The sequence below is a fragment of the Cyanistes caeruleus genome, chromosome 4 (genome assembly GCF_971803275.1).
Source record: "Cyanistes caeruleus chromosome 4, bCyaCae1.hap1.1, whole genome shotgun sequence".
In the NCBI taxonomy this organism is placed as follows: domain Eukaryota; kingdom Metazoa; phylum Chordata; class Aves; order Passeriformes; family Paridae; genus Cyanistes; species Cyanistes caeruleus.
The window spans coordinates 32,132,483-32,155,957 of record NC_141704.1 but is presented as its reverse complement, the minus strand read 5'-3'; the positions used below and the strand labels follow the sequence as shown (position 1 = coordinate 32,155,957).

General features: G+C 54.1%; 1 protein-coding gene, 2 long non-coding RNA genes and 1 pseudogene across 6 annotated transcripts; 2 read left to right on the top strand and 2 right to left on the bottom strand.

The window, feature by feature from the left end:
* Positions 1–302: 302 nt before the first annotated feature.
* Positions 303–3,515, bottom strand: LOC147653536 (uncharacterized). The gene is made up of 2 exons (XR_015286409.1): positions 2,822–3,515; positions 303–2,502 (listed from the first exon to the last, which is right to left on the bottom strand). It is a non-coding gene; the product is annotated as an uncharacterized LOC147653536 (long non-coding RNA).
* Positions 1,769–19,297, top strand: KCNJ4 (potassium inwardly rectifying channel subfamily J member 4). Of its 4 annotated transcripts, XM_086887466.1 has the most exons (4): positions 13,420–13,482; positions 14,097–14,183; positions 14,776–14,951; positions 16,130–19,297. In XM_086887466.1, exons 3-4 carry the CDS (start codon positions 14,914–14,916, stop codon positions 17,457–17,459), a joined length of 1,368 nt encoding a protein of 455 aa, XP_086743592.1. In that variant the 5' UTR covers positions 13,420–13,482; positions 14,097–14,183; positions 14,776–14,913; the 3' UTR covers positions 17,460–19,297. The 4 variants fall into 4 exon arrangements, with proteins under 4 accessions (XP_023791082.1, XP_023791090.1, XP_086743592.1 ...); XM_023935314.2 differs by lacking the exons at positions 13,420–13,482; positions 14,097–14,183 and adding an exon at positions 1,769–2,436; XM_023935322.2 differs by lacking the exons at positions 13,420–13,482; positions 14,097–14,183 and adding an exon at positions 4,952–5,736.
* On the top strand, positions 10,916–12,440 carry LOC111935070 (uncharacterized; annotated as a pseudogene).
* LOC147653535 (uncharacterized) lies at positions 17,115–23,067 on the bottom strand. The gene is made up of 3 exons (XR_015286408.1): positions 22,620–23,067; positions 18,249–18,367; positions 17,115–17,204 (listed from the first exon to the last, which is right to left on the bottom strand). It is a non-coding gene; the product is annotated as an uncharacterized LOC147653535 (long non-coding RNA).
* Between the last annotated feature and the right edge of the window lie 408 nt (positions 23,068–23,475).

Here is a 23,475-nt window from a genome sequence, read left to right as displayed (position 1 = left end):
TCTCTCTCTCTCTCTCTCTCTCTCTCTCCATTCTTCCCTCCATCTTTCCAACCATCCCTCCCTCCTCCTCTCTCCATTCACCTCTCCATTCATCCCTCCAAAGATTCCCCTGTCCATCTCTGGGACTCTCTTTGCCTCCTTTCATCCATCCCTTTATCCATCCCTCGTTCCATCCCTCCATCCCTCTGCCTCCCTCAATCCCCACAGCGGCACTGGGAAAGGTTGGCGGAGTGGGGCTATTTTTGGGAGCGTCTCCCTGGCAACGGCTGCCACCACCGTCTGTGGTGGCTTTTACATAGGTGCTAAAATATTCCACACTTCTTATTAAAGACGGTGCTGGTGGAGACGGGCGGGGGTGGCGAGTGTGAGCCACCCCGCTGCTGGGGCCGGCGGCCATGGGGCGGTCAGGGCGTGGCACTTGGGGGGCACAAGGACAGCAAGGGGCCGGTGACATCTTCAATGTGGCATCCCCATGTCCCTCTCACGGCTCTGGAAGTGCCACCTGTCTCTTGGCAGTGCCAGGCTGCCACACCACGTGCGAGGTGCAGCCGTCCGTCCTGCTGCTGCAAAGGCAGAGGGAAATGTGGTGAGGCCTCGGGGGGAGACAGCAATGAGGAGCAAAAGGCAGAGAGGGCAAAACCCGAGCTGAAGCTGAGGTGGCCTCAGGGCTGCACTTGGTGGCTTTGCTTGCTCTGGGAAGGAGCAAGATGTCTCAGCCCCATCTTCATCCCTTCACCACATGAAGAGGAAAGACCAGAGGGATGGTACATTTTGCCAAAGAGCAGCTGAGCAGATTCTGGTCAGTAGCTCTTGGGAAGCAGCCCCACAGGCCCTAGAGACAGAGCTTTCGGGAAAGTAAGAATCCCTCTGAACCTGAACGAGGTCTTCATAGGGATGGCTGCAGAGGGGATGGACAGGCTGGCCCTGCTCCATCCAGGTGCAACAGCTCCCCAGGAGCAGCCATGGGAGCACTGGGGTGAACTGACCCTTCAGGAGGCTGATGCGCTCCTGGTTTGCAGCTGCTCGCCTGCATGGAGCGACTGAAGCCACCCTCTGCTGCCCTGGCAGTGGCTTTGCCAGGTGGGATCAGGCTGTGCTCACCACAGCTGTGCTCACTGGTGCTGGCGGGGCACAGCAGCCTCCACAGCACGTTGTGCAGGGGTCATCCCATGTGCCACACCTTGGGAGGATTTTGGGAGAGAGGGTCATAATCCTTGCAGGATTTGGGCCCGGAGGAGACTCAAAATATGGTTTTTTTTAATATTTTTTGACTTTTCAGCAGAGGCACAGCAGATGAGACACCAAGACGGAAACCATGTCCTCAAAAACACCATCCTGGAGCAGGGCTGTCCCCAGGACCCTGTGCTTCCAGCCACTGCCTGCGTGGTCAGGGCTCTCTTTAGCCTCTGGCTTTGTGGCAGCAGAGTCCCCTGCCTTCTCTCCTTGTCACCAAGAAGTGACCTTTTTATAGCCGCTGAGATGCTGCTGGCCACGGAGACCCAAAAGAGGTTTCTCGGACAGGTTTCCCGGCAGGACGGCCGTGCACTATCCCGGAGCCCTGAGGGCTGGTCCCTCCATGCCCACGCTCCTATCCCAGCATTACTCATCCCGGCAGCAAATCACCAGCTCTGTAGAGTGGGGAGGCAATGCCCCACAGCTGGGAGAGCCTGGTCCTTCCTCACGGCCAGGTGTCAGCCCAGCACCCCAAATCCGGGTGGGGAAAGACCCTCTGCCGGTAGTTATTTAATCTCTGTGCAGCAGCCCGGGAGGAGGATTCACCTCCTCGGGGGCACCTGGCGGCCCCGCCATCCCTTTCCCGCTGCCCGTGGTTGCTGTGTCTCCCCCATGGCGGCTCCGCAGCTCTGAGCTCACATGCGAGGATGGGCTAAAGTAGCGGAAAGCTGTTGGATCCTACCACGGAGTTACTGACTTCTCAGCTACAGACTGCATAGCAATCAGCGAGGGGGAGAGGCAGCCAGGGAAAGGGAGCGGAGCGCAAAGGGAGGAAGGGTGTCGGGGAGAGGGGGGATCTGGGGACTAGAGCAGGGGGGCAGCAAGGGGCACGGGCAAATAATGCCAGCGAAGGAGGGAGCCAGGCAGGAGGGGGAGACCTAAACCCGTCGCTGAGCCACGAAGGCACATCAGCACTCCGTGGGATGGACGCTCCTGGGAGCAAAAAATTCTGAGAGGCAGAGGCAGAAGGAGAGCGCTGGCGTGGGCAGGGCAGAGTTAGGAGAAGAGCAGGTCGCAGCGGAGAAGTAGCTCTTCGGAGGGGGAAAAAAATAAACCTAGGCTGGAGGCGAGCGAGGACTGCAGAGAGACTTCCCTGATTCCTCCGGTCCGGCTGAAGCATTTCATGGTGAGATGGAGAGACCGGCCGCTTTTCCCTTCCTCTGACGTTGGCTCGGCACGGCTGGAGCAGGCGGCAGGACCCGGGTAAGAGGCGGTGCCGGGGAGCGCTGCTCTCCCCACCGGCATGAGAGCGGGAAGGGGTTTTTCTCCCTTAGGAAAATAATGTATTGTTTCATTTGCGTTCGCTCGGAGGAACAGCTATAAATATAACTTAGGGAGAGATGCGTGGCTTCGTGTGAGCGTGCCAGTGAATAATAAAGTTGCCTTGTGTGCATGGCGTATGCACGTACAGCTACCGGGGCGGCCGCGGGCCGAGGGGCAGGGGTGGGCTCCTGCCTCTAAACCTCCCCAACTTCCCTCCCCGCCCCCTTGCCACCCTGACTTCGGTCGCTTTGCAGGTAACTTCTTCATTTTTTCAGTTCCCCGTGTTTTCTTAGAGCCTTCTCGCCCTGGGCTGGGTCCTGCTCACCTTTTGCTTCTGCTCTGTAGATTCTTCTCTGTGCTGATCCCGGCCAGTTCGTAGCGTAAAAGGCAGCTGGAGACCTCCTCTCCAAAAAGCTGCCGGGTGCAAATGGGGCTGAAGTGGATGTGTTTGTTCTCCTGCTGCCTGCGGAGCTTTTTGGGCTCCAGACCTGCCCCCCTCTCCCTTGCCTTCCACCTCTCCTAGTCCCGGCGCGGCCGATCCTGCCGGTGGCGGTCCAACACCCCCCAGACAGGCACAGTGCAAAGGCTCTTCTGGACAGTGGGTTTGGGTGAAGGGGATCGGGAGAAAGCCGTGAGCAAACTAGCAGAGAAACTCCGCCTTTGCTCCCTGTTGACAAGGTCGGCTTCCCCACCGGGGCAGGAGTGGGCAGGCAGGTTTTGCATGGTGTTGGCAGATCACCTCGGATATCTCTGGCCCTTAAGCCCCTAAGGCCCTCCCTCCTGGGCAAATCTCCTGAAGTCATCCAAATCCTTCTGGCAGGAGCCTGGAGTTTCCTATCCCTGCTGCCCAGCCCCGACTCCATCGGTGGCAAAGCAAACAGCAGCTCTGGGGCTGCTCCCTCGTCCCCTTCCTCCCCTTGGGGGGTGGGCTGTGAAGGGCAGACAGTGACAGCGCACACGGGAACGCGTGGCAGAGCTGACACGGCTCCAAGGCTACCCTCAACCCCTGCTCTGTGCCCTCCCTGGCTTCTCGGGAGGAGTCATCCACAGGAGGTGGGAGGTGCGGAGATGAGCCCAGGGCTCGGGGTTAGCCGGAGCCTGGGAGGAATCAGGCAGGTGCATGGGGAATACATCTTGACGGAGATGTAGGAACGTGTCCCTTCTCCATTCACCACCAGAAGTGGCACCCACAGAAGCCTGAGACACCCCGGCAGTGCGTGGCCACTCCTGTTTGCAGCCACTGAAAATAATAATCACTACAGGGCAAATACGTGCCTTAGGGGGAAACAGGAACCCGCTGGGGACTAGGAAGGGGGACGAATGGCGAGGATGGCCACAGAGAGGATAAGCTGGAGGGAAGTGGGTTCCCTCTCCTCCACCTTTTTTTTTCTCCTTCCACCTTTCCCCCTGGTTGGGAGCTACGATCAAGTGCCCCGACGTGTGGCAGGCAGTGGTCCTCGCCCCTTGCAGTCGCCCGCCACGGTTCGCAAGGAAAACCGGAAAGCGAGGAAGTGGCTGGGGTGGGATGGAGTTACTTGGCACGGCCAGTCCCCACTGGCCGCTCCAGCCTCTCGGCCACCCCAAGCTCAGCCATCGGCCACGCCCGGGAAGCAGCTGCCTCCCCGGGGTGGTGTCAGTGACAGGAGGGTGCCAGCAAGGGGGAGGAGGGCACGGTGACGGACACCTGCGCCCGCCGAGCACTGACATCAGCGCGGACGCAGAGCGGAGCACTTAATGGCCCTCTGCCCTCAGCAAGCCCCTCCATCCCTCCTCTCGTTACTGTGCTGGGCTGGCTTAACCCGGCAGCGCGGCCGGGAATCGATAGATGGATGCTGGCGTCTTAGCAATCGATCCCTTACTCATCCACGCGGCTCCCAGCCTCCCGCTGGCGCTCGCTTTTCTGTGAATGGCACGGGCTGAGTGAAGCCGTCTGCGCTTGCCTCGCAACGCTGCGAAACTGAGTCAGGCTAAATTCCTGCTCCTTGACGTCACCGCTCCTGTGCCCCTTACCAGGGCGGAGAGGCCTCACAGGGAACCCCCAGAGGCACCGCTTTTCCTCGCCGGATAAGATGGTTTTAATGGAGATGGTTGGGATTGGAGCCCTTTCTCGGGAGAGATGCTGATTCTCCGGCAGTGGGGAGCTTGGGACGGGCAAGGGCTGCTATTGAGCTGGTTCTCCTCCTGAGACCTCTGCGGCTCGTTCTCCAGCGGTGAAGGTGGTGCCGTGGCTCAGGCTGCTGAGGGACGGGAGCTGCCTGCAATGTGACCCTGTCCCCGCGGCCCCAGAGACCCGTGCACCTCCGTGTCTGTCCTCCTGGGAGCCGGGCAGCAGGCAGCTTCCTTCAGGGACAGTTTTGGCATTCATCCGCTGGTTTATTTGAGGAGGAGATGCCCACCACCTCCTGGCACCAGCCGCGCTGGCACAGCAGCACCATTGCTGCTCTCACTGGAAATTAGAGAGTGGAGGGTGGAGAACAAGACACTCTCCAGCCCGGCACCTCCCCACGCCGCCAGCCAGGGGCTCCTGCCCACGCTCCTGCCACCATGGCAGTGGGTCTGCCCCTCACAATCTGGACGGTTGTTTTATTTCTATGGCAACATTTCTCCTGAAACACTTCAGAGGGAGCCTGTTGGATAACGAGGGAAGCAGCGTCCCCCATTCTGTCCCCTGCAAAAGGTTCAGAAAAACGACCTTGACACCTCTCCCCATCTCCTTCCCTCCCTGGCGAGCGGTACCAGCACTGGTACAAAGAGCTGCTGGCCTTGTCCCAGCTGCCTCTCCGCTGCCTCTTCTCCTTTCCCCTGCCTTCAGCTTTGCTCTCCCCTTGCCTCTTGCCGGTTCCCTTTCTGCTGGCAGCCTGCTGAAGCACCCGTGCGGACTGACCAGCTGAAAGGAGTCTCAGAGCAAGTGGATGCCGAAAGCGGCTCTGCTGTAGAGCAGGGTAAAGCCCCGGGAGAGCTGTAGAGCTCGGCCCCGGCAGCCCCCGGTGAGTGCGGGGGCTGAAGGGCACTGGGGATCCCAGAGGCTGGGCACACAGGCGCTTCATCCCTCTGAAAAGCTCGATGGCATTACGAAGAGGCGGTGCCTGCCACGGGACCAGACTCAGCGGCCCCAGAAGTCCTCTCCTCTCCTGTTCCCGTTGTTGGCAGCACCGAGAAACAGGCTCGTGTCTGTGTGGAGGTGAGCAGGCAGAAGTTGCGGGCAGCAGCGAGTGCCAGCAGGCGACAGGCGACAGGCAGGTGAGCAGGCAGGGTGCCAGCGGGAGCGACTGTGGCAGGCCGGAGGAGCAGGGGTGTGACAGCAGCCCGTAGTGATGGAGGGAGGGATATCGCAGTCCTGGCAGTGAGTGTGCAGATGCAGCCCCGCTTCGCACTGCTCCTCCGCAGCCCGAGCCTGGCCGCGATGGCAGCCGCTCCCTGCCGGAGAGCTGGGGGGCAGGGGAAGGAGGGGGCAGTGGTCCCCCGTACTGTAGCGGGAGATGGGCAGCACTTAGGCTCGACGCCTTCCAGGTGTGTTTGTTAACCCCGACGGATCAAACCGCAGCAATACAACTCACCAAACCTGTAGTGAAGTACTTGATCCGCTCTCGGTGGGAATGCGGTTTTGCAGCTTACCTGGGATGCTCCCTCTGCTCCGTTTTTGGTGCCAAGCAGGCATGGCTGAAAGGGGAGAAGCTGGGGCCTTTCAGGAGGCTCATGGTTCTGCTCAGCTCGCTGTGAGCATAGCGACAAGGGGGCTGAAGGGGGATTTTTTTCCCCTGTCACTGATGGGCTAGTGCTTAGCAGCCAGGCCGGGCTGGCAACTCAGCTGTGGTGCAGCAGCTGGGTGCAGAGAAGTGTCTGCAGCCTCTCTCGATCGGGGGCTTGGTGCAGAGCAGGCTTTGCCCTGCTTATTGCTTGCCCTTGCTGCTGTTACTGTTGCTATCATCATTCATAAACTATTTGCAGGCACCTGCCTTGCTTGGTGCTTGGCAGAGCCACCGGCAGTTCATCCCTGCCCTGTCAAGAGCACGACTGCAGCAGGCAGGCAGATGATGCGAGCCACCCTTGCCCCCCTTTCCCTGCACGCCGATAATTATCCTTGTCTCCTGACTAGCCAAAAGCCATCAAGACACCCCACATGGCCAGGCACTTTGTGCTGAAGGGATGCTGAGGCACAGGGATGCTGCCGGGAATGGCCTTACATCAGGGCTCCCACAGGGCAGTGAAGGGAGTTCCAGGGATGTGTAGATTAGTGAGGCCACCCTTTGCACTGTAAGGTTGTGCTGGGAAGCTGGAGGAGGTGACCTGAGTGCACTGCATCTGCCTGGGATGTGAGGACCTCAGGGACACCCCCAGAGCCTTCAGTTTTTCAGCTTTTGCAGGTTTTGCACCAACCCTTTGGGGTGTAGTCCATGGTTTTGGCATGTGGGGTGCTGGGGGTATGTCAGCCCATGTGTTTCCATGGGAGCAGGTGGGATTTGTTCCTTTTTGGCCAAGAACACCACCCAGGGAAGGCCAGGGACCTTCTGAGCATTTAATTTTTCCTGTGATGCCAGCTACAAAGAATAACACCCACCTTCCTCACTCAGCAAGAAAAAGCAGGGGCTTCTCCCCAGCTGCCGTTCCAGCAGCATCCTCTCCTTACAATCGTGCTCAGTCACCCCCCCAGCTCCTGTGTCGTGTACCCCCAGCCCCATTTTGGCCAGAGAGCGGTGGGTGAGTGCCGGTGCCAGTCCCACCAACCCCACCATGGGGTATCCCCCATCTAGTCTGAGATCCTGGGGAGCAGGCAGCTGTTCTTGCAGCGCCATTGTCTGGACGGTGCAGCCTCAGCAGGGATCGCTGGGGCGGTGTGGGAGCAGGCAGGAGGTGATGCTGTCACCTTTCCGTGCCTCTTCCTGACTTTGTCATCCTGGGGACCTTTGTGTGGTTCCCATTTTTAATCTGTTTTTTTCTCCCTCTCACTCTTTCTCTCCTTCTCTCTTCTCTTTCTTCTCTCCCCCTCCCATCAGCATGTGGGTTGATCACTGCTCAAACTTTTAATTCAGATGGTAATTGGAATAATAATACGGGCAGAATCCTTCTGGCTCCGTTGCTGCAGCTGGCTTCAGGGAGCTATGAATAGCTCTGAGTCACACACTGAGATGGTTTAACTTCAAATCATTTTGTTTTGTTTTCATATTACCCATCCTCAGGCTCCAGAGCTTCACGGGGGAAAAAATATCCCCCCTTCTCACTCCACTCCAAAATATAAACCGGGCAGAGGCACATGAATAAAATCCTCTTTTGGAGAGGGAAACTGGTCAGCGGATCATGCCTTGAGGGGCAGATGGGGACTGTTGGCACTTAATCTATTTATAATTATTGAACGAAAAGGCAGAAGTGTGTATATAAAAATGGTATAGAGTTGATTACAGCTTCCTCCCCTCACCTTCCATATGTCACTTGCCTTTTTAATATGGTAAAACTCTCCTGCACGGTGACTGAGCCTTCGCGTGTGCCCGTACAGCGCCTGGCAGCCTGCCCTGCCGGCACGGAGTGGCGAGAGCTCGGCCGCTGGCTTTCGGGGCAGGACAGGGCCCCACGGCACCCAGCTGCCCTGCGAGCCCCAGCATGAACCCTGGGGATGTTGGTGAGGAGTAGGAGGAGAGATGGAGCTACAAAGAGGATGGGGAGGACACACCGAGTGCTGCGGGTCTGCAAGGCTCTGCAAAAAGGCAGAGGTCCCCTCTCAGCTGCGGGTGCTTCCGCCCTGACTCCCCAAGAGGCGAGAAGTTCGTCTGGCGTGTTGTCACCGTGCCCGAGCTGGCAGGATGGGTCTGTGGACGCTGATCCAAGCCGGCAATAGGGACAAAGGCACAAAGCGGAGCGCAACCAGCGGCTGCGGTATTGACCACAGACAGGAGGGAAGCATTTGCCAGACAACTCCAGATAAAGCAAAGACTAAGAGTGTAAAAATACCCTGGGATTTTTCCATCGTTGCCGTTCACAGTGTATGTCCCAGAGCACCAGATATGGTTGTTATAAAAAGAGAAGTGGGGGAGTGCTTAAGCGTGGACTTTTCTGTTCTGTTTCATGAGACTCTTCCATTGCAAATTTAAGGAAGGATTGACAATATATGATCTACTCTGGCAGGAGCTGGAGAAAGACTGGGACTTGTGAGGCACTGCACTGTGTACAGGGGATGGAGCAATAGAGGTATTGCCCCAGCACCAAGCTCCTCGACCTTATTATCCTGCAGATCCCTTGGAAAGGGACAGCAGCAGCACAGCCCCACGTGTCTGCTCAGGGCCAGAGCAGAACTGGGGTGGCAGCGTGGGCTGGTGTGATGGCTTGTGCTGCTGGAGCACAGTGTCACACGGGAAAGAGGAGATGACTGCAACACCGTGGTGGTGTCCCTGGCATTGCTCAATCTAAGACACAGGAGGGGGAAAGTGGTTGGGAAAGAGGGAAGGTTAGCACATGCTTTGGGGCTGGAGACCCATCTGGCTCCTTGTTTCAATGCTGCAAGGCAGTGGCCAAGACATCCATGCTGCAGCAGCTTTCAAAAGTGCTGGGGGCTCCTGCAGGCCATGAAACACTTGGGTGTTCACGTACACCCAGGACAGGCAGCAGGGGGATGGGGAGACATCTGTCCAGGCTGCTGCCTCCTGCCTAGCATCTCTCCTTGCTGCACCCACCAGCTTGGTTTCAAACCACTCCATAGGAATTACCACTCACTCTGCAGCTTCCTCCTTCACATGTGGGTCTCAGGAGGCAGAGCAAGCTCCAAGAAATGTCCTCAGGCATGCTCTGGATTTGTGTCTCTGTCCTCAGCCAGGCTTTCCTCCCCCTTGTCCATGTGACAAGCAGCTGCCTCTTCAGGATATGAATATAATCTCCTTCTGCTGGAGACACCTTTGAGCCTTCCCCTTTCATTCCATTTCTGTTTCAGCTTTCCAAGTGGCAATGGGACCTTTTCACAGCCATTTGAACTATATTTGCATAGGCTTTGGGCTCCCGGTAAGGCCCCTGGCCTTGCCAAGCTGGTGGCATCGATTTTGCCAGCAGGGATGTCAGTGGTGGCCCAGGTCCACCAGCTGCTGAGGAGGGACAGTGACCCAGTGTGGAGCAGTCCCCAGCCCAGGCGTTTCTTGCCTGCCTGTCTGTCCTTCCCATGGCGGCACCACGCGCTGTGGGGGTGTGTTGGGGTGGAAGTGGGAAATGTGTTTATTTTTGTTCGTCTCCTGGCTCGTGCCGCTCTGAGTTTGTGGCACTCGGTATTACTAACACTTCCCTGTGCCAGCTGGCAGCAGAGGATGAATCAGATTGGCAGCACCACAGCATGGACCCTTCACGGCCGTTCAGCTTAGAGTGATGCCTGGCCAAAATGCTGGTGATGTCTCCTGCCCCTGTCCAGGGTGAGCCCCACCCCAGTGCCAGTGGCTTGGCCTTGCTGGTGGAGATGTCTCAGTACCCTGTTGTCCCCTCTGACCCGTGCTGCCTGCCCAGGCTGGATCATCCCTGTCCCTCCTTAACACTGGAGGTCTCACTGGTGGCTTCATGAGCTGCTCTCTGCTCACTGGCAGCATCCTCAAACTGGGGTCAGCTCTACAGCCAGGAGGACAGCATATCCTCATGATGCCAAAAACACCTTTTGCAGTTGTGCTTTGACCCCAGCAGGCAACTTAAATATCACTCAGCTCCTCTCTCCCTCTCACTGCCCCCAGCCCCAGTGGGGAAGGGAATCAAAAAGAAAAGGTAAACTTTGTGGGTTGAGATAAGAACAATTGAATAATTGAAACAAAATATAACAATAATAAATATGTTAATAATATTATTAATATAATAATAGTAACAACAATAACAATAACAATAACAATAAGCAGAGAGAGAGAATAACGGGACCCAAGGGAAACAAGTGATGCACAACCCAGTTACTCACTACCCAATGACTGATGCCCAAACAGTCACCAGCCTCTTCCAGGTAACTCCCCCAGTCATATTCTGGGTATGATGTTTTGTGGCATGGAATATCCTTTTGGCTAGTTTGAACCAGCTGTTCTGGCCATGCTCCTCCTGCAGCTCCTCAGTGGCAGAACGTGGGCAACAGAAAACTCCTTGGCTTGGAGTAAGCCACTACTTAACAACAACTCCAACATGTCTGTGTTATCAGCATTCTCATACTAAATCCAACACTGTGCTGGCTACTATTAAGAAAATTAACGCAGTCCTAGACAGAATCAGGACAGCAGTTGATTGCTTCCTCCCCCTCCCCTGCTTCTGACAACTCAGCACACATGGAACTCGATGACATCACAGACCTTGGAATGTTGGTGGTGCCAGTTGTCCCCAGCGCTGAGATGCAGAGGTATGTGGTTCTCCACTTCCTCCTGAACATCCTGGTGCTCTAAACAGAGGGGTTTTGTGGCCACAACAAGCCTTGCTGAGGCTGCAGAAGGTGGCACACTGCTTGTCTACGTCCACAGCCTGCATGGCCTGCACTCCAGGACGACAATTTGGATTCTCCTGGTTGATGCAGCCCAGAGCATCCTGAAAAATGTCAGAGCCATTTCGCGTCTTTGGGCTAATGATGATGGTCTACCCAGAATCTCAAGGCTTGCAAGGTGATGATGACGATGATGGTGATGATGATGACAATGAAGAATCAGGGAACTCCAGCCATTCCGAGCTTCCTTCACCCTTGTGCAAGAACAGTGACAGCCCAGATGACAATCAGACAGAGTGTCTGGGAGAATTCACCCTGCTTTCCCCAACTCCTGGGCACTTGGTGGAAGATAAACATGTGGGGTTGGCCAAGCATGCGCTGGAGCTTGAGCCAGAAGATCAGAAGTTTCAGGAACCATTTTACAAAGACATGGGAATGTCTGACAGCTTGGCTGGAGATGAGGAGCCCAGCCTGACCTATCACCGTCCTGGGCATCAGAGGTTGCCTGCTCTCCAAAAGACCAATACAGCACCAAGTGGTTTCCATGACTCTTTCCAGCACAGCTCAGGCCAGCACTTGGGGACAGAGGCCACTGCCACACAGGCCCATGCCAGTGACCATTACGTGGAACACCCAGAGAGCGCCACGGGAGCAGAGCCCCAGGTGCTGCAGGAGGAGGATGGTGAGGACAGTGAGCATAGGGAGGACAGGGAGTTCCCATCCCTGCAGCCGACCTACGACTTGCTCTGGCAGGAGAACGGCATGCTCAGGTCAGAGAACAAACTGCTCAGGAACGTGAACTTCGTGCTCATGTCGGAGAACTTTGCACTCAGTCAGGCGCTCAAGGAGCTCAAGAAGGCCAGCACTGTGGTCGTGGAGGGGGATGTAGTGCTCAGGGAGGAATACAATGTGCTCAGGGAACAGTGTGACAGGCTTGAGGGTGAGAATGCTGCACTCAGCAGGGACAATGCCATGGTCAGGAGGATGTTGAACACCTTCCAGAACAACTTGAAGAGACAGGCGTGCATGGTGGTGAGCCTGCAGGATCAGCTAAAGGCCAGCCAGGTGGAACGAGAGAGGGCAGCTGGGCAGTTCCAGTCCTTAGTCCAGGAGACTGAGTGTCGTCTTCAGATAATGAAGGAGCGGGCTCTGAATGCCGAAACAAATGTGGAGAGGCTGAAGCACAAGATCTTTATTCTCCAAGGACAGCTGGAGAGATGCAAGCTGGAGAATGAAAACCTGAGAACAGACTGGCCTGGAAGCAGTGAAGCACAACTTAGAGTTCACCAGGCAAAACTCCCACGAGCTCATAATGGGCAAAGATGCCTCCCTCAGGCAGCTCCTGCCTCAGGAATGCTGCCTGATGTTGCTGAGGTCCTTGAATCTACAAGAAAAATTCTTAAATTTTGAGCAGACAGAGGTCTTTGAGTGCAATTCTGTGTGAGTTCCATGGATCCATGTATGGTCCGAGGCCATCGTCTCCCACTTGCAAACATTTACTGCAAATTAAAGCATTTCCTTTCCCATTCTCAAATGTGTGTGCTCAGACTGGTATCCTTTATCCTTTGTGGAAATACATTCTTTGTGATTAAGTACTAGTTGCAGGTAGTGATGTGGCTTTAGCTGCTGATACTCTGTTCAGGCACTGTGGACCCAGCAGCAAAGGCTGCCCAGGCTCTGAGTTGCACGGTCCAGCCATGGTGGACTCCGTGCAAGAGGCTCTGCCACAGCTCTGGCTGACATGAGCTCCCTTGTGGGAGCCAGGAGGAAGCACAGCACCACAGGATGCAGAGCTCTTCCTCAGCGTGCTCATCCCATCCCACAACAGTACCAGCCTGAACTGGGGATGAACAAAGCCCTTGTATTTCATCTGCTTCCTTTGCCCCTTGGGAAAGGGGTGAAAGGTAAGGAGCAGAGATCCAGGTGTTGCTGCACGTGGTCTCACAAAGCTGCTTAGGTTCTCCCTCCTTTCTTTTGGTGCTGGCTGCTGCCTGGGCCAGAAATCCAAAATCTCTAGAAATGATGCACCTGTTTCTGCAGCTGGAGAGTGAGTTGTTGGTTGTAGAAACTTTCAGGAAATTGTGAATTACTCATATGTGTGAGCTGTGACAGTGCCTTCCCTGTGTTATCGGGGTTAGTGCTGGCTAAGGATGAGTTTGGCATATCCAGGCTGGCTGAGAATTATGCCAGTTGAAGAGGATGCCCTTTCTTTTCTGGCTGGGGCTGGCATAGAAGGGTGTGCCTAAACTGCTCACCTTTTCCACCTCCCAAAGGCATGTAGGACCCTGCAGCCTCACCATGTAATCACTCTAGTTAGCTTTATCCCAGCAGGACCATCTGTGGGTATGAAGTGACCTCTCTGCATCATATCAGCATTTCTGGATAACTTAGGTTACCAGCTCCAGGGTCTGCTATAGGTTTACCCAGTTGCACAGCAGAAATTCCTGGCCAAACCGACCTCATAAAGACTTGGATGTTGTCGGGCAGTAAACTGGTGGGAGCTGGCAGAGTTCAGTGTCAAAGTGCTTTTTCCTGATGGGGATTTTGGGGCAGCTGTTCACTTTTGTCTCTATATTGTGAGTTGTGGATCTTATTTTCTTCTTCTGGTCTCATAATACCCTTGGTCTGAGCAACCATGTTTGTGTTGCTGCAGAGCTTTAGCTACCTCAGTAACTGAGTAATCTTCATCCCATCAGATGTGATGGCTGGAGCTTCCTTCTTGCTTCTTTCCAGCCTGTGGTCCTAACTGGGGAAAGCTGGTGGGCACCCCTGGCCACGTGCCGCCCATTTTGCGGAACTGATAATGAGACAAGGATGGTTCTCATCAGGTTTTCCATCCTAGGCAATATAATTTGCTGTTCCTCTCTCCTGTCCACGCACAACCACTTGCAAGCAGCTCTAAGCCTTACACTTGCTCCCAAAATCCTTGTATTTTTTCCTATATCTGGCAACCAGTGGCTGTTCGTTGGTGAGGCTGGGAGGAAGCAAACTAGCTGGCTCTGTCTGCATCTGCACTCCTCACTGGCTGCTGTAATCCAAAGGCTACAGTGCAGGATTAGCATGGGTGTACAAAGCCCTTCCTAATCTGTGAGTCATTACCCCCTCAGTGCATTTCACTCCCAGCAGCTCTGGGCAGGTGGAATAGGCTGGGTCTTGAGTCTTTGGCTTCCCCATTCTTCCATTCTGGGAGAACTGGGCTGGGACATCTGCTGGACATCTTCCCAGGACTCTGCTGCTGAGCTGCTCCTTGGGTGCTGTACACACGGCATGTCGCAAGGTTTGTTTCATCTAACTGGCTTCTCCTTGGCTACCCCTGAGCCCTTCCTTTCCATCAGTTCTTTTGGGCTCTACCCATTGCTTTCTTTCTTTTATTTGAAATGGGGGGGGGGGTAGGGGGTGGGGGGAGATGTTCTGCACACCCTGGAAAAAAATCCCCTCAGACTTAGGCTGGGCTGACGGGGATCCCTGAGGGCTGCTGTGCATTCCTGTGCTTTGTTAGTCCTTGTGTGAGAGGTATTTAGCCTGGCTGAGCTCTTGTCCTGGTGTAAGCTCTGATATTAATATAATGGCTCAGGGTGAGGGCCCTGTGAGCTGCTCAATTGCTGTGCCCTTGATCTGGAGAGCGGTGACCAGCTGGCCCTGCTCCTCTGCTGGCAGGAGGTTCTCAGGAGCATGGGGTCTGTGGGCCCTGCACCCAGGTCTATCCATCAGCTCCTCACCTGCCCAAGCCAGGCTGCAGCAGGTGCCCCAAGGAGACCTCCCAGCACACCCTGAGCAAAAGGCTGGGAGCCCTGTGCCTGCTGCTCTGGACTGGCATGGGTGCTGTCATGGGAGATCTGACTGGGCTTTGCTTTGTCCTTCTCTGCCAGGCGTGTGCCCAGGAGCAATCGCAATGGCAGCGCTGGTCCCAGCTCGCCAGAGGTGAAACCTGGAGCTGCCCAGTCCCATGTGAGTGCTGCTGCATGAGTTCCCACGCCCTGCCAGCTCCCACGGCCCCCTGACATCTGATGACAGAGCGAGCCATGGGCAGCGTCCGAGTCAATCGGTGAGTAATCCTCCTCTTGAGACCTGCTGCTGCCCTGAGTGACCTGGTCCTCCTCATCTGGCCCCTCAGACCCTAACTCCAGACTCCCTTTTGATATATTCTTCTCAAATTACCTGTCCTTTCCTGTTCCAAGGGATGACTCCTCTCTCCTCCACATGCCACATATTGGGGCAGTGCTTGGAGGAATACTATGGAGGAGAACAATGCACATTGCTGGACCAGAAACTACGGATTCCAGCAGCACTGCAGAAGGCACACGTTCCCAGGAATCACAACTCCAGCCACCAGTGCTGTCCTTGCTGTGAGATGCAGATGGAGGCCAGCTGGAGGACTCCAGCTGACACATCAACACTGTGGGGTGGTAGGGAGACACTCCCAGGGTCCTGTGAAGCTTCAGCTTCTCAGGCATGAGGGTGGGGCAGTCTTTGTGCTTCAGTGCACTCTATTGATTTTCCTCGGTGGTCAGAGCACCTTCTGCCACCACATCTTTAAGGAGTATCTGCAGCTTTCACAGGATCACATGAGGGGCAGTGTCAGAGCCGACTGCAAGGGAGCCGGAGGGGCAAAGGTCTCCAAGAAAGTGTGTGTGTGTAGCTTCTGCCAAGGAAACTGTCAGTGCTTTTGCTGTTGATTTCCAAATTACACCTTTGGCTTCGGATAAGGGATGCTGGAAGACACACATGTTGCTGTGGCAACAGAATTGTCCTGAGTGCAGGAAGTGTATAAACATTGTCACCACACACCATGAAATCAGTGAGCAGAGCAGAGGAGAAAATAGAAACTCTAAGCCTTGTATTATATGAGGGCCAAAACGTGGTCAGGCTGTGGTTGCTTGCTCCCAGGCTTCCTGGCTGTCCCAGGTTTCAAAGCCTTGTGTCCCTCCTGACCATAAAGGCTGGAAGGTACCACAGAGCTACAAGCTGCTGCTGCTTTACTGCCCTGTCAGGACTAGATGCAACCTCCTGGCAGCAACACTCAGCGAACATTGCAGCTGATCTCCACCAGTTTGGTCAGGTTGGCACCGTGGTGCAATAATCACTGAAACACGCTGCTGTGAGATCCAGCAGGGTGGTACTGTAGCCCTGTGAGCCACCCACGTCTCCTGCCCTCGCTGTCTCAGTGGTTGCTTTTACCCTTCATGTATTCCTGATGGGAGTGCCTGTTTCTTCTCTTCCCAGGTACAGCATCGTTTCAACCGAAGAGGATGGACACAAGGTCTCTGCGCTGGGCAGCATGAACGGGCACAGCCGGAACGGGAAGGGCCATGCTCCTCGGCGGAAGCACCGCAACCGTTTTGTGAAGAAGAACGGCCAGTGCAACGTTTACTTTGCCAACCTGAGCAACAAATCTCAGCGCTACATGGCTGACATCTTCACCACCTGCGTGGACACGCGCTGGCGGTACATGCTGATGATCTTCTCCGCCGCCTTCCTGGTCTCCTGGCTCTTCTTCGGCTTCCTCTTCTGGTGCATCGCTTTCTTCCATGGCGACCTCAACGCACCGGCGGTGGCAGGTAGTCCCTCTCTCCTCAAGCCCTGCATCATGCACGTGAACAGCTTCCTGGGGGCTTTTCTTTTCTCGGTGGAGACACAGACAACCATCGGGTACGGCTTCCGCTGCGTGACTGAGGAGTGCCCGCTGGCTATCATGGCAGTTGTGGTGCAGTCCATCGTGGGCTGCGTGATTGACTCCTTCATGATTGGCACTATTATGGCCAAGATGGCAAGGCCCAAGAAGCGGGCCCAGACCCTCCTCTTCAGCCATCATGCGGTCATCTCCGTGCGGGATGGCAAACTGTGTCTCATGTGGAGGGTGGGCAACCTGAGGAGGAGTCACATCGTGGAGGCCCATGTCCGAGCCCAGCTCATCAAGCCCTACATGACGGAGGAAGGGGAATACCTCCCCCTGGACCAGCGGGACCTAAATGTGGGCTACGATGTGGGTCTTGATCGTATATTTTTGGTCTCACCCATTATTATCGTTCATGAGATTGATGAGGAGAGCCCCCTCTATGGGATTGGCAAGGAAGAGCTGGAGACGGAGAACTTTGAGATTGTGGTTATTCTGGAGGGGATGGTGGAAGCCACAGCCATGACCACACAGGCACGAAGTTCTTACCTTGCTAGCGAAATCCTTTGGGGTCATCGCTTTGAACCGGTTGTGTTTGAGGAGAAGAACCACTACAAAGTGGATTACTCACGCTTTCACAAGACGTACGAGGTAGCTGGCACACCTTGCTGCTCAGCCCGGGAGCTGCAAGAAAGCAAGATGACCATCCTACCTTCTCCACCACCTCCCAGTGCCTTCTGCTATGAGAATGAGCTGGCACTTGTCAGTCAAGATGAAGATGAAGATGATGATGAAGTGGGTGTGGTGTTAGGGGGCAACACCAAGGAGGAGGGAGGTATCATCCAGATGATGGATTTTGGAAGCCACCTGGACCTGGAGCGGCTCCAGGCAACTCTGCCTCTAGATACAATCTCATACCGCAGGGAGTCAGCCATCTAACTCCTCCAGCCTCCCCATTCTGCACCCATTGACCACAGTCTCCTCTGTTCCGTACCCATACACTGGATAAGTCCCTTCACCACCAAATAATGTCTCCCATGATTGCCTCTCAGCCCCCAAATACACCAAGGCCTGGAGCTGCTCTGATATACTCCCTTTCTCATAAGGTCATACTGCCTGGGAGAGGAGTGAGGATACACTAGTCTTTCCGGGTATGCAGCTTGGGCTAGAACCCCTTTCCTGCCCAGAGACAGGAGAGCAGCAGGCCTGGTTTCTTGTCTCTGGAGAGGTGACAGAAGTCCCTGCCTTCAGTGGACAGATTGGGACCCACAGCAAGTGTTTCTGCTGCTGAGGCAACAGCCGACTTTCTGTCCCCTCACACTATGGGTAGGCCCCATGGCTGTCAAGGGTCATCGCCATCACTGGGAGAGGAGTGACACCTAAGCATTGACCAGATGAGGATAGAAGGGAGAGTTTGGGACTCCTGGAGGGAGTGGGGAAGGATCTCAAGGGACGAGTTTACTTGCATGTTTGTTGCTTGTTGCACATGATTCTGTATATACAAGAGAAGGAGAACTGAAATCGATGTTCTTCCACTGCAAATGCCAAGCTAGGAGACAAAGACATTCTACATAGGCTGCTCTGCACTCTCCTTGGCTTTTGGTGTCTGTCACCTCCAGAAGCAGTTCGGCTCCATGGACTCAAATCCAGTTCTCCCAGTCCTCTAGAAAAACATGTCCTGCTCCTCTCCTGAGATACCTGGCAGAGGAGGCAGGGCTCTGTGCTTACCACACTCAGACTGCTCCCTGGCACAGCACAGCCGGGATGACAGACAGGTGACCTGACTGGACAGAAGACCCTCCACTCGCTCCTTTTGCCTCCTCCATTCTTCTCCCTGATGCCATCAGCTGTAAAACAGAATTTGTAACTATTTATTTTTAATAAAGTCTAATATCCCAAGGGGAGGTTTGGAAGCAAAGGACAGACTACAAGCCTGGTATAGAGACTGATGAGGGTTACTAGGGCTGGTGTTTGTTATTTGTATGGCATTGGACCCTGGAAGCTCCACCATGAGGGCTCTCTTGTTCTGGGCCTCTCTGATAAAGACCTATAATGAGAGGCTCAGAGAATTTGCTCAGGGAGAAGGTCATACAAATGTGTGTATGGAGGGAATAATCTGCCCTAAAATTACTAGTAGGATGAGTCAAGCAATACTGTTTGTTTTGGAGATAATGAGAGTTTTGCCCAGGGAAGGCTTATAGATATACTTGGTGAAGAGGCAGAGATGTGCAAGACATTGCTCTAGATTCAAAAACCCCATGAAAAAACCCAAAGCCTCTCTTTTTAATATAGGCAAGTGGAGGGAGAATGAGGGATGACATCAACCAAAGCTAGACCTGTAACATCACTTTGTTGTCATTTCACAAGAGGTGAAAACCTGATGAGCATTTTCCCTCAGGAGCAGCAGAATCATCCTTTCAAAAGTGCAGATGAGATGAGGACAGAACAACAAACAGGATCCACAGGAAGCTGCTCTGGGCACCCAATAGCTGTGCTGTGGAGGAGAATGGCTGGAGAAGTTATGTCCCACATAATCCCTGATCTACAAAGCATAAAAAAAGCATCAAAATATCACTTTGGAATTGGTTCAAGAAGCAAAAGGAAGAGGGGAAGAAGCAGAAGGGCAAGGAACAAAATAGCAGGACTGAGAGGAAGAAGCAGACACAGCAGGCAGATGGTGGAGAAGGAAGGGGAAAAGAGGAAGAGAAAGTGAGGTTATATGGAAGTGCATTTGAGAAAGAGCATAAATAGACTCACAAGATATGTCTAGGCCCAGACATGGTCACTTCTCATCCTAGGATGTAGTTTTGTGGGGGAACAGCTGTCCTGCCTGGGTTTGCTCCATTCACTGGAATAATTCCATTCCCCGGAATAATTCCATTCCCCAACCTTCTCTGGGCCCAGTCATGGAGCCGGTTTTCTACCCAATGAGCAGTGCATCCATTTAATTCCTCCAGCAGCCAATTTCTCCAGGACAAATGCTTTGAGAGACAATGTCAAAGGCTTTACAAAAGTGTAGGTAGACATCATCCACAGTCTTTCCCTCATCCATGGCCCCATCTATGGTCACTTTGCCATAGGAAGAGATCACGTTGCTCAGGCAGGACCTGCCTTTCCCAAACCCATGCTGGCTGGGCCTGATTCCTCAGTTGTGCTACATATTCTGTATGATAGCAAGGTGAATTGTTCCATGAACTTTTCTGGCACTGAGGTCAGGTTGACAGGCCTGTAGTTCCACAGATTCTCCCTCCAGCCCTTTTTGGAGGTGGGTGTCGCAGTGGCCAACCTCCAGTCACCTGGGGCCTCTCTGGCTGGCTAGCCAGGACTGCTGATAAATGACGAGAAGTAGCTTGGTGAGCTCTTCCACCAGCTTTCTCAGTGTTTTTGGGTGGATCCCATCCAGCCCCACAGACTTGGGAGTGTCTAAGTGGTGTAGCAAGAAGTCACTGAGCATTCCCTCCTGCATTATGGGGCTCCGTTGTGCTCCCTGTCCCTGTCTTCCAGCTCAGGGGACTGAGTACCCTGAGGACAACTGGTCTCACTATTAAAGACTGAGGCAAAGAAGGCATTAAATACCTCAGCCTCTACCTCGCTCATGCAGTGATCCTTGGCTCCGGAGCCCATCTGCCAGAGTGGTTTTCCTCAAAGCCTTCATTGAAATGATGGATTCACTGGATGTTGAGTGGCCCCCATCCCTCCTGGTTCAGCTGGTGCTGAGGCAGAGCTGACCCTCCTCAGAGCTCCCATGCCCCCTACCTGGGAGCTGGGCTGCCTCTCTCAGCACTAAATTCAAGAGTATGCTGGTTTAGGAAATGAAGTCACCCCCTCCTTTCATTATTTACTTATTTTCCCCTGAGGGAATAAGCAGGGGCTGATATTGACCTGGCTTTTAATACAGCTTTCAGAGTCGTGTGCCTGCCACTGGCCATGGAAACAAACTAATGGACCGAGAGAGAAGGACTTTGCGTGCGAGGACACGGGCATTCAGGACACAGGCTGGGGTGGTGGCCTTCAGAAGGGGAACCCTCATGGCTGGGCACTCCCTCACTGACATCCAGCATCCTTTGGAGGCGGGTGGCAGTGCTTGGTAGGGATGAAGTGTCCCCTTAGCTCTTGGGAAACCCATCAGTCACCAAGGAGCGAGTGTGCAGAGATGCCAGGCAAGGATGGTGCACCAGGGCCATGGGCATGCACAGCTGGAGTGGTTGGGGCAACACACAGGTCAGCACTGCCACCCCTCCCTTCACCTGGCTGGGCTCTTGTGAGAAAAATGGGACAAGACTGCAATAAATCTGAGGGAACAAGCATCATTCAGCCATACTGGTTCCATCCCTCTCTACGTGTCTGAACCTGCTGGATGTTTTCATGTCATGTTTGGCATCAGGGTGGAGAAGACAGTGAGGCATTGACAAATACCCAGCTAAACCCCTGCTGTTCATAATAAAATTGCAAGAAAGCTTTCAGTGCTGTCAGATCTTTAGAGAGGGGAGACAGAAGGGGGTTGTGGGGAGGGGGCAGAGGGAAGGAGAGGAACAGCCAGTGCAGGAAAACAGAGGTGATGAGTAAGTTTCTGCCTATCAGACACTCCTCGTGCAGCTGTGCTGCTGGTGCCACACACAGCCTCTCTGACAAAATGGTGCAGCCACTCCAGAGGCTGTTCCTGCAAGCTGCACACGTGCCAACAGGCTTTGCTGATACGCAGCAGCAGCACATCCTTCTGCACAGGTGCTTGTGCACCTGCACACTGGAATCCCAGAGCACTCGTGCCCCAAGTACACACTGCAGGTGCCTATATGTGTATGCCATGTGGGGGCATAATCCATCCTACACAACAACTCCATCCCATAGACACCCAACCATATTCACAAAAATGCTGCACAGCAGTGTCTCAACAAGTGCCTCTCTGGCTGTGTGCTGGGGACTCCTTTGCACAGCCTGTGAAAAGCCACTGGGAGAATCCATCCTGGAAAACAACTGTTTGCTACAGAGAAGGCTTGACAGTCTAAAGGATTCTGCAAATCAGCTGTCCAGGCCATTCATAACTGTAAACACCAGGCATTTTACTTTTTGCACACAGTGTGTGGAGCATCAGGTAGGTGATACCTCCTTGCCCTGTGCTCTCCAGAGAAGATACCTTTAATGTATGAGAGGGCATGGTGTCCCTGGGTTCCTTCCTCCTCCAGGATCTGCTGGAGGGACTGCTTGCCTAAGACCTGCCTCTAGTCCTAAGGGACTGGCAGCTTGCTTTTCAGGAGGAAGACACTGCTTCTTTGTTTATTCAACCACAATCAATATTTCTTTCCTGTCTTCTGAACATCTTACTTGGCTCGTTATTGAAAGCTATTCAAATAACAGAAAGATAATGGGGAGAGGAAGGACTTTTTCCCTATGAATAAGATCCAGGCACTGGTTCAGATCCTCTACCCCATGACAACTAACCACCCTGTTGTCACTCTTGCCAGCTCTCAAATGAATGTTGTTGTTTGCAATGACACTTGAGAAACTTGTTTCATGTTTTATTTTTGGTGACACTTTTGGACAGTCTTTTTGAAAAGAAATCATCATTGGCACCTTTCAACTCACACAAAACTTGCTCAGCTAAACATTTTGGTACACATTGCAACTAAAAATATTTTTAAGAAACACAACAATAATCTCAATTGAGGAGAAAATAGGTTTGGATTTCCATGATTAGGAAATGGTGCTTAAAATATCTGTGCTTCTGAACAAACATGTTAGGTTTCAAACAGCTTGGGTTTGTCTGAGTTTTACACAGGAGTGGATAGGGCACATGGCACTGCCACAGCAGCTGTGCACAGGCTCATGACCTCTGCAAGAATGCCTCCTCTGTGCTCTTGGAGCTTCAGCAGTTCTTCTTTGCCTTTGCAAGAGGGCCTGATGTCTTTTTCAGCTTTTGGACAGGCAATACTAAGTGGCCATGGTTTTAAATTTCACAAAAAACCAAACAAAAAACCCCAACAAAAAAACAAACAAAAAATCCCCAAACAAACAAAAAAACCCCAAACCCTCCAAACCCCAAAACCTCAACAAAACAACAAACAAACAAAACACTCCCCTCAAAAAAAAAAAAAGTCTTACCTTCCCAGGCCATTAAGGCCTTGCCCCCAGGAAGTCAATGGGACTTTGGCATTGCCCGTGGTAAGAGCAGAGCTGGGCCCTAATGGAGCATCACTATTGGAAAACCCCGCAGGGCCCGGCCCTGTGCTCAATCCGCAGAGCTGGGATGGGCTCTTGCTGCATGCGCAGGAGGGAGAGGAGGGATTGCAGCCCGCTGGGATGTTGGAAACGTGGGGTGGTGTAGGGCAGCTGGGGCAGCCTCGCTGCTGCAGACAGAGGGGGACAGCGGAGGATGGGGAGGCAGTCTCTGCTCGCAGCTGCCTGCGGCACGGATCCCGCGGCCGGGGATGCCACACAGGCAGGAGCTGAGATGGCAGCCAGCTCTCGGAAGGGCTGCACGGGCTTCTCCTCCTGCCACGGTTCGCAGGGTGCGGGTCCTGCCCTTCCCAGCCTCGCCGCGCTCCCGCGGGCAGGACGCGGCGCAGGGAGGCCGAGTGGCCCGGCGAGACCGGGGAAGCCCGGCTATTGCCGGCCTCAGAGCACCACCTAGAGATGAAAGCAAGGCTGGCATCCCCGGCGTCACAGAACCATAGAAACCCTTAGTCTGGAAAAGACCTCTGAGGTCACCGAGTGCAGCCCTTAACCCAGCACTGCCACGTCCACTGTTAAACCGCGTCCCCGAGCACCGTATCTACACATCTTTTAAACGTTTGTGGGGATGGTGACCTCTCCACTTCCCTGAAAAAATTGCTCCAGTGCTTGACGGCACTTTCAGTGAAGAAAATTTTCCTAATACACAAACTAACCTCCCCTGGTGCAACTTGAGGCCATTTCCTCTTGTCCTATTGCTTGTCATTTGGGAGAAAAGGCCAAGTCC

Bases quoted from the DNA above. Each gene is read 5' to 3' on its own strand.
- KCNJ4 (XM_023935307.2), top strand. From the start codon at position 15,904: ATGCAACCTCCTGGCAGCAACACTCAGCGAACATTGCAGCTGATCTCC. The intron at 15,966-16,129 runs GTTGGCACCGTG...TTCTCTTCCCAG, and splicing joins ATCTCCACCAGTTTGGTCAG to GTACAGCATCGTTTCAACCG.